The sequence below is a fragment of the Anarrhichthys ocellatus genome, unplaced genomic scaffold, assembly GCF_004355925.1.
Source record: "Anarrhichthys ocellatus isolate YVR2014 unplaced genomic scaffold, GSC_Weel_1.0 scaffold3, whole genome shotgun sequence".
NCBI classification, from domain to species: Eukaryota; Metazoa; Chordata; class Actinopteri; order Perciformes; family Anarhichadidae; genus Anarrhichthys; species Anarrhichthys ocellatus.
In genome coordinates, this window is record NW_022280033.1 from 16,832,309 (window position 1) to 16,842,930 (window position 10,622).

Here is a 10,622-nt window from a genome sequence, read left to right on the forward strand (position 1 = left end):
GTGTGTGTGTGTGTGTGTGTGTGTGTGTGTGTGTGTGTGTGTGTATATATATATATGGGAGGAAAAATCGTGCGTGTGTGCGTGCATGGTGAGGTTTGTGTTTAGGCTCTGCATCGTGCTGAGCAGCGTGTTGTATAATATCTCTAAATCACGGCCTCCAGTGGCTTATTGCGTTTATAAAACCGTTACTACTTGGCAAGGTTTCATAAAATAAACAAACTGCAACAAAAAAGCAATAATTAATTAATAAATTAATTCTTCAGCCAAGCAAGACGATAGTCGAGTACAGGACTATCCACTGCTTCTGTTATTTTTAGTAGTAATCATTTTATTTCTGTTCATCATTGTTATCATTAGTTTGACTATATCGTATTTTTATCATCCTGTACATGACATCTATTGCACTTCTTCTCTCCTCTGTGAGCTTTCGTCCCTCTTTATTTCCTCGTTAAAGGTTTTTTTGGGGAGTTGTTCTTTATCCGTTGAGAGGGTCAAAGACGGAGGGTGTCGTGTGTAGATTGTAACGCCCTCTTTGTGATATTGAGCTATACAAATAAAATGTAATTGATTTATATTAGAGTTGTAGAGCTTAACACTGGCTGCCCAGTTTTTCAACGGCTCTGAATCTAATAGTGAAGGAACTACTGATCCCATAAGCCATTGCGAACGGCAACATTTGTTAGAGTGACTGTTGTGAATCTAAGATGAAGACAGATTCAGAAACCGCGCGGCTGATTTCTCGCCTCCAATGAACCACGTTTCTGAGAACTGTTTTCATAACATCCACATCTCATCGAGGTCTGTCCAATCACATGAAGACGATGAGATTAGAGAAGAGAAGAGGTCGAATCGGTCTCTTCTCTTTCTGAGGAAGTCTCGTATTAGAAGACTCATTTAGACCCATTAGGACAAAGTGCTGCGTTTCTATGTTTCATCGTTAATTGCCTATTAAATACAACTTTGACCTTTATGGTCTGAAACATCATTCATGTTCCTCTCCGTAGCCACACGGGGTGATGAAGGTGTCTGATCTGAATCGGTTTAGGTTATCGGCTTCCTATTAAATAATAAAGTCTAACCCTCACATGTTGGCATGAGTAGATATTAAAACCACAAACGCCAAACAAATCTAAGCTTTGAGAATTGTTTGCTTGTAGTTTACTGTTGAAACACGACCTAATATTTGTAGAATGACTCCCCGGGTGCATTTAACACAACAGCAGCCTAAATGATGAGCTCATCTGACCTAATGGTGATGCTTTGTGGTTAATGGCGTCATTAATTACAACAATAACCATGTTATGACCTGGGAGAGCCGTGAATATTTCAGAGGTCAATCAATCACTGGGAAATGCTTGAAGTTGAACTCGTAAATGTTTTATTGACGATTCAGTAATGAGGAAATTAGCACAGACACAGTCCATTGTTGATGTCTGATGCCTTCAAACTGAGTCTAGGTTAGGATTATGTTCTGGAGCGTTTCATCATATTGCACTGGAGTTAGCCATGTTGTCCTGGAAGGTTTTTTTTTTTTTTTTTGTGAGCACTTGAAGGACTTTTACACCAAAAGTTCATACAGAAAAACAGAAACTGGAGATTTGAACGTCTACAATTCCATCACAGCTAGACGACTCATCCGCTGATCAAGACTAAGAGATGTGATCGAAAGCTCCGGTATGTAATTGATTTAACACAAATTAGCCCCTTAAGGGCTTCACCTCCCACGCACGCACACACGAATGTCTGTCTGTCCGTCCCGTTCTCCTGATATCTCTGGGAGCACCTCGAGGGATTTAGGCGACGAATTAGACGACCGCACCTAGAACGGTGCACTGGCTTCAGATATTTATCATCCTTCAGCGCTGGACATCAGTCAATACAGTTCAAAATACACCGTCGGGTTCATTGGTCCGGGCCAATATAAATTATACTGCACCCACTTCTGATCCGACATGCAAGCCCAACATTTCCTCTGAGATCTGGGACTCCTGTGACGCTTTTCTTGCGAAGACGAGATTTTTAACAAATTATTTCTCACGATTTTCATTTAAAAGTCCATTTTTTTCTAATTTATTACTACGATCATTGGTGCTATTGTCGTTATTATTATTATTCAGCGTATAATCTGGCTAGCTGTGATTCATCTACTCCTGTCCCCTATGATTTGAATTTCTTCAAATTTAGTACAAACGTCTACCTGCACTCAAGGTTGAAATGATGAGAATATGGCCGTCCCCCCAAAACATGTTTCAAGAATTCATATGCTAATCATGACGATTTCACACACCTGTCCAAAAGGATAAAATTATGACATTTTCATACGTAAACTGCAACATGATCGGTTTGAGAGGCGAGATTTTAATTACCAATTTCAAGCATTAATTGAGCCGTTCCAATTCAATCCCACGATAATGGGTTAGCTGGTTAGGACCACCACAGTTTTGTTAAAAGAGCAGTGTTTGCCCAATATACAGCATGATCACACCTGTGTGTGTGTGTGTGTGTGTGTGGGTGTGTGTTGTCTGCCCTCCCAGCTTTCATCTCCCCCTGCCTCCCGCTTCTATTCATAGCCACAGAGGTGACACTGACACAGGACGCTCGCAGCATATCAGCGGCCATAATGACAGCCAGCCAGTGTTGTTTCAGGGGGATAAAGGGCCGATGACACACAGCCGCTATCTCAGCCCCGCAGAAACTATTCCAGGCCCCATGCAGAATAAACCGAATGCATTTCTAATGTCTTATCGGCTGCGATCGCAGAACAATTCTCTCTTTCTTTTTTGGCGGCTAGAGTTGACGCTGTCTGGCTGCAGACGAACAAAATCTTCAGTCTAATAAATAATCCTCCATCCAGACTGAATCATCCCCATGAAATTTACATTTGTGTTCATAGTAATTATACCCCCCCCCCCCTTTCTCTGTTCTGTGTCCCCGCAGGAACGACTGACCGTCGAAGCCCCGAAGAGACATAAGGTGTCCGTGCACGTCCTGTCCAGAGAGATGGACTCCTGTGAGTACCTGCAGTCACATGGTGCTTTCATGGGCTTCGTTTAGACGCTCTGTGTGTTCACTCAGTGTCAGGTTGACCTGTGTGTGTGTGTGTGTGTGTGTGTGTGTGTGTGTGTGTGTGCGCGTGCGTGTGTGTTTACCAGGTCCAATAGTGGGAGAGTTCCCCGCTCAGAATGATGTCAACCTGGCCCCCGCTCCTTCCCTGCCACAGGTAACGGTCATGTTCTGTGTTTACGCTTCTATGTGAGACATATTCATGTTCAGTCTGATTTTGATATGTTATATTTGCGACTTAAGTCCTAAACAATGAGAAATGTTTAATTGGATAAAATGATGACATGATGACATTTTGGACCCACGATGATGTAAACTGCAACATGTTTGGTTGGATGAGACATAATCGCGAGGCAGTAATTCTAGTTTAAACATGAACATGTGTATATATGTTTGTTTGGTCCGTCACAGACATTACAGGATAATGAAGGGAGAGACTGTCTTACTCATTGTTGGTCTCGGTCCTTTTCATGGGATTTGTTGAGAAATATAGAATAGCATTGGACAGGTTTTCACAGATGAAGAAAAAAAAGTAACTTAGAAAGATTATCCTGGCAGAACAAGCGCACTAACGGTGTCGGTTTCTTTACCATAGAAACATGGTGCATGTAGCAGAAAGGGGAGTTTAACAGACGAAGCAGAGTAATGTGAAGACGTCACGATGTTGTGTTGTTTCCCTCGTAGCCCACGCTGGTTCAGGACATGACGGAGTTCAAGAGGAGCCTGCCTCTCTTCCCGTTGGTCAAGCCTCACATCAACTTCATGGCCGCCAAACTGTGAGAGAGGCCGGCAGGTCGACGTGCAGCAAGGAGGCGCTGGGGAGGGTCCCCCCCCACCTCCCTCCGCTTCCTGTTAGGAAGACTTGAATCTGACTGATCCTGTGTGTGTGTGTTTATTTGTTTGTTTGTTTGTTTGCCGGGTGCATGTGAATGCGCACGTGTGCACGAGTGGCCGGCTGGAGCCACTAGAAGAGCTGCTTGAGGGAGAAAAAGAAACGCGTGCATTTGACTCCCACAGTTAGCCGTGGTTGTGGACAGAGCTGCGATGAGGTCACTCCAGACTCACCTCCATGTTGTTCGTCTCACGCGCATCACAACACTGTGCAGGCTGTTGTAGAGGAAATGGAACCAACCGTAACAATAATAAAAGAGACGAGGGGCCCGATCCCTTTTAATCAAGTCCAAGTATACTGCAGAGGCTTCACAGTAGGAGGCGTTGTTTTTTTTAACTGTTCAGACATGCTGCTTTGAGAATGATAGCTGGTTTATTGTGTCCGCTCCATGAAGGTCTTCTCTTTTTATTTGTTAGCCATGTTATCTCTCCCGACCACCTAAAAGACGCTCGGTCACACGGAACATTTTATTCAAGTTGTTGCATTTCTGAAGAACGTCTGCTGAGTAATTGTGGTTTTAACCCTCGCAGGTGTTTGTTTGCTGGTGAACTGGTGGAGCGTTGGGACCCTTTGAGGAGCTGTTTGCTAAACACGGAGAGCCGTGCCCTGGAAGATAGTTTTTATTTTAATTCTATTGCATTTTTACAGTAGTATGTAATCATACACCTCAGGGGTACCTCTATGCTGTTTTTTAGCATTTTACTAGTGATTGATTATAAAAAAAAAAATACTTTTTATCCGTCTGTCATTAGGCTACTTTGTTCACATCACTGATTGTGATCAAATCCTCCGAGTTATTTTTGTAAAACTGAAGAAATAACAGCGACGGTATTTGTTTCTTTTAGTTTGGAAAGTTCCAGGGAGACTGTCATGATTCTCTCACTCTGGGTCTGCATGTGAGACTTTCTGCAGCTTGTGCCTTTCCGGGATTGGGGGGGGGGGGGGCAGTATTGAGTTTCTGGCTGCACTGGACTGCTCCTGTTCCGATCCGGGGCAAAACCCTGGAGACTCGAACCCTCCTAAATTGCTGAGCTGTGCTCTAGCTAGCTTTTTTTCTTTTTTTTTCTTTGAATGTCTAAAAGGGGGTTAAAAACAAACCGATATATGCACTTCTCTCACTAAGCAATAAACTGAACGATGTGGACAGGGAACCGTGAGATGTGGCTTCACACGGCTGAGCACCTCCGACCTGAACCAGGTCCAGGACTCTGTCCGCTCCGAGTGGCTGCCGATGGTGGCGTCGGTGCCACCCGAGCGTGACCCGCCCTCTCGGGCGCTAACCGGCTCTGCTGAGTCAAACCGCTCTGTTCAAACAGCCAGAAAGTTCCGACTTGAATCTTTCCCCCCTCCTTACCTGCTCTCAGGCCGAGTTCATTAGCTCAAATGATGATGCTGCAGTTTTAAAAAGAATGCTTTTGTGTGGGGGGGGGGGCGTTTGTAAGGGAGTACCTGTATGATCGTGTTGTATTAAAAGCTTCTTCAATGTTTTCCAGTGTTTTGCTGTTTCAACCTGATCAAAACTATTTCAATTATTTTAAAGTAACAAAAAAAGGCAGCATGATCTTTTAGTAGTGCAACCCCAAAGAGCAGCAGCAGCTTAGTTAGAGGCCGTAGCTGGACAGCACCTGTGGATGGAGACCAAGCCGCTTTCATGCAGTGTTCAGAAGGAATCAGCAACAGAGCCGTGCACTGTTTATCTAGTGATGTACCTGTGATTGGGTTACATTTAGGAAGTCCGAAGCATATTTCATTTCTGAATGTCTTTCACGACTCTAGAGACTGATTGTCCGGTGACATTTTGACTTTATTCTTTTTATTGTCTCCTGTGTGTTTCTGATTAATAAACTACTGAATGGAACAGTGTGTGTGTGTTTAAATGCAACATTCCCACAAGCTCAACACATGCACTTCAACACTGGAGAAAATACATTAATTTAGTTGGTCAGCTGTCCATCACACTTCCTGGCTCCTCTGAGAGGCTCAACACTCGACTGATGTCTTCAGATAATATATATTAAACATACTCTTCAGTGGCTTTTTATGAATATCTGACATACTTAATCATGACTTTGATCATGTACAAAATTTTAACTTTTTTCATGATATACAATGTTGTAAAAAAAAAAAAAAAAGCCAGAGCAGTCTATGGCCTTTTTACCACTTTTTGACTTACTATACTTAAAAATATAACTCCATCTGAGAAGTAATATATTGTACTTTTAAGTCCACTACATTTAGTAGACAGGCTTAGTTGCTTGTTACTTTCAAGATTCAGATTAATAATAAATATAAATCAACAAATGAATGATTTTGTATTATTATAGTCTTAACTACCCAGAAATACAGAGTGATTCAAATGAGCCCCACATACCAGCTGCAACATTTCAGTGATGAACACAATAATTATAATGCAATAATATAATCACTGCATAATGAGTACTTTTACTTTTGGTACTTTAAACTATATGTTGATGCTTATTATTCTGTACTTTTACTTGAACACAGGATTTATTTTCTTGTAAAACATCTGAGCAGTTCTGCAACCACAGGAAGAAAAGTAAAACATTCACTTCTGACCGTCTCTGCTGTTTGCTTTTAAGTTAGTGTCTTTCATCAGAGGTTTGCCTTTTCTCTTTGTCTCGGCCTTTAAACGAGACGGCAGCATCACTTCCGGGAATTCATCACGTGAGCTTCTCATTGGCTGGCTTACTGCCACGAGGAGACGTTTCCACAGCGTCACGACATCGACCCAACTAACTGATGACATTAGTTGCCAACTATCCTATAATCAATTTGAATCGATATAATTGATTAGTTGATTAACTATTCTAAGGCTTTTTAATCACATTTTTTAGGACATACAATACACTATGACATTTTTTTATGACGTTCTATATTTTGAAGTTTTTATGGCGTACTATATTACTGAAACAATGAAAGCTTTAACACGATATTGCGCTTTACTTGCGTCTCCTTCCTCTGAGTTCGTCCTGCATCCTCTGCTCGTCTTAGGTGAGGCGACTGAGCTGCTGATGAGCCTCCCTCTGGTTCTCCTGCTGCTCCTCCAGCGTTTTCTGAAGCACCCAGAAGCAACAAAACAACAAACACCTTATGGACACACAATCACTTTAATATGAAATAAGTGTTTTCCACATTCACTGACCTTGATGTCCTTGTCTCCTCCCTCAACACCTCGTGTCTTTTCTCTGAGAAGCAACAAAACAAGACAACTGAGCTCCTTAAAGTGGCCGTAGTGTCAGCCTCAGGTGTTCAGAAGGTCTGGACATCAGAGATAATGATGTTCTCGGGGAAAGTGGATAATTTTGCTGATAAATTATATTTTATTTTATTGAATTCTAGTAGAGCTCTAGTAAGTTGTATTAAAGCTGCCTGCCTGGTGTCCTGTATCTGTGTCCTCTTTAAACGTGTATGACCTGACCGTGACATGGACCCAGCATTGATCTTCATGAGGTGACTATTAAACTCGTGGGCCTTTTGAAAGGACTGAAGATTCGCCTCCAGCAGAGAGGACGGAGAAGCAGCCACATCATCAGCGGCCCGGGGACATTCTTCAAGGCCCCGGCTGAAGAATGTGCTCCCTGGGCGGGTAGAGGACTCTTTACACTACTGGGGTCCAGTTTATCTGCTATAGTCTGCCTCCCAGCCTGCTAGCCTTTAGTCTGCTGGCTGTTAACCTCCAGTATTACTAATGCCTCCAGGCAGCAGCAGCTCCTCCTCCGGCCAGGAGTGGAGCTCCGCCCTGCTGCTCCTCCAGGCCCCGCTGGATTACTAGAAACTTAATCTAAAGCAAATGACACACTGCATCCAAATAGCATGTAACCGTCACACACAGCTGCAAATGCGACCGTTCTACAAGAGCAGAGATACACAATTACCCAGACTGCAACGCCTGCCGAATGTAAACTCCTAATCCACTTAAGTGTGTTATATTTTCATTTTCTTTGTAAAGCTTTTACAAATGGCCCGAAACATTTCAACATGCTGAGAGGACATTCAGGGGACCTGGGAAAAGAGAACATCCAGAAGAAGAGTCCTCCACGTCTGGGCCTAATGAGCTCCAACAAAGACTTCTGCCTCTTGTTCCGGACTTGTGCTGCTGACCCGTCGACCGCCGGGCCCCTGTGCCATCTGAAGGGCCATCTGAAGGGCCATCTGAAGGGCCATCTGAAGGGCCGTCTGAAGGGCCACCTGCAGCTCCAACCTGTGATGCACCAACGAGCCGACGACTTGCTCCAGAGACTTTAAAGAGATGCTTTAAAGGAAAAGATTTAAAATTACAATAAAAAAATACATAAAAATACAATAATGACCTCTGCGAGTACAAATACTAGAGGCTAGACTAATGAAGAAATCAATAAATGTCAATCAATAACTTGGTTGGTCATTCCAACACGCTTTCCACACCGAGCGGTAGAAGAAACGGAGCGATGACTTTCTGTTTGGAATGTTGTTGTGTGGCCTTGACCTTTGACCTGTAAAATATAATCAGTTTGTCTTTGAGACAGTTTGAAGAAATGTGACGTACGGCTGTCGTGTCTGCAGGGGCATAAGAATATATGGACTCAGTTATTAATAAAAATTACAATGTGTTTGCAGTGTAGTAATCAAACATGACATTTAAATGACATGGGCCATATTATTGTTTCTGATCATGTATGTTTGGTATGTCTAATATCCTTGTTTCCATCAGGAAACTAATATGTAATCATCATGATTTACAGACGGGTTATGGAAATGATCTCTTTTGCATTATGACGCTGCATTATGTTACAGAGGAGGAATCTGATGCTGCACACATCAGCAGACACTGATGGCACAGCGCTGTGTGTTAAATCTTTGTTTCAACCAAAAATGCTTTGCGCTGGTTAGGGGGTACTTCACTGAAGAAAGGTTGAGAACCACAGCCATCGACTGTATATAAGTTTGTTCTGTTTTTCTTCTCAACTTTATTAAAGGTAGACATTGACAATGTAATACAAACTTGTATACAGTCCATGAACACAACACATACAATATAAAACTCAGCCATAATATTCATTCAGTTAATAAAGATAAATAACATCATGGGTAGTATAAATAATATCAATAATTATTATTATAGAAAAATAAAGCAAATTAAAAAAAATATATCAAAAATAATTATTTTGGTGACAAAGGCTGCGAATATATTTGTTGGAAGAGGAAGTGACGCCCTAACTGAAGACTGGACAGATTTAGTTTTGATATGAGCGATGTGGTGACGTAATATTTCACACACAATGAAAATACTATTTTCTAACAATTTCAAAATGAAAACAGCATTTGACATTTCATTTTCAAAGACTTAAAGATGGTAAAGATGTCCGCTCCATGAAGGTCTTCTCTTTATTTGTTAGCCATGGAACTCTCCTGAGAACCTAAAAGACACTCGGTCACACGGAACATTTTATTCAAGTTGTTGCATTTCTGAAGATCTACTAAATAATTCTGGTTTTGATCCTCGCAGATTGTTAAATTGTTGCTTTTCAAATGGTGAAATGTTGGGACCCTTTGAGGAGCCGTTTAAAAACTCATGATTGCGTTGTATCAAAAGCTTCTTCAAGGTTTGCCAGCATGTTGCTACGTCTCAATCTGAAAATCATTTAAATTATTTTAAAGTAACAAAAAAAAGGCAGCATGAGCTTTTAGTAGTGCAACCCAAAGAGCAGCAGCAGCTTCGTTAGAGGCCGTAGCTGGACAGCACCTGTGGATGGAGACCAAGCCGCTTTCATGCAGTGTTCAGAAGGAATCAGCAACATGACATATACTCTAGACATTTTCTTTTTATTGTCTCGTGTGGTTCTGATTAATAAACTACTGAATGGAAGCGTGTGTGCTTGAATGCAACACCCCCCCCACCACCACAAGCTCAACACATGCACTTGGAAACATTGGGAAAATACATTTATTCACAGAACTCGTAGCATAGAACTCTTACACTCGACGTCTCTTTTGGCAGCGTGTAGACTGACAGACATTAGAGGGGAGGCCGTGGTCTGGAGGCACAGTTCATATGTGCAGGTTAAATATCCTATCACAGTCACAGCACGTCTCATACCGAAGTCCACCGCTGCTTCGAGAGGCAGAGAACAGGAAGTCAGGGTTCATCGCGTCATGCTCCCAATGATTCAAAACAAACAAACCATCATGTAGTGGTATGTTCAGACATTTTAAAAAGCTGTATTTTCACACATAACTCTCGAAGATAGTGTTGTATTTTTCCAGGTTTTAGGATTTCCATTGCGACCCCAATACACTCTTATTTTGGAGGGACAGCATTTAAATGATACATCATTTTTGAGAAATGATGTCCCCTTTTATTGGGGATGTCCCACAGACATTTTGATTTTCTACTGAAGAAATGTTTCATAAAGGCAATTAAGGTGTAGGCAGGAACACAAAATTAAAAAACCTGGGCCAACAAATCCCAAACTATCTGCACAGATAAATATCGCTCGTAGTAAGTGAGAAAATATGGCTTTTGTCATTTGGTTGAAGTGAACCTTTCAATTGTAAAATGTCAACCGCCCCGGTGACTTCTCAATGACCAGCGACCCAAGCTTCACTTCAGTCTGCATGATCACCTCAGCACCACAGCTCACGCTCAGGCAACACTACAGTCCCATCA

General features: G+C 42.1%; 1 protein-coding gene across 1 annotated transcript in view; it reads left to right on the forward strand.

The window, feature by feature from the left end:
• ide (insulin-degrading enzyme) overlaps nt 1-5,818 on the forward strand; it is a 23,457-nt gene extending 17,639 nt beyond the window's left edge. Inside the window, exons 18-20 of the mRNA XM_031874678.1 lie at nt 2,938-3,010; nt 3,153-3,220; nt 3,748-5,818. Of these exons, the coding sequence (XP_031730538.1) occupies nt 2,938-3,010; nt 3,153-3,220; nt 3,748-3,843 (237 nt within the window). The 3' untranslated portion in view covers nt 3,844-5,818. The remainder of the gene's footprint in view (nt 1-2,937; nt 3,011-3,152; nt 3,221-3,747) is intronic.
• Nucleotides 5,819-10,622: the final 4,804 nt, after the last annotated feature.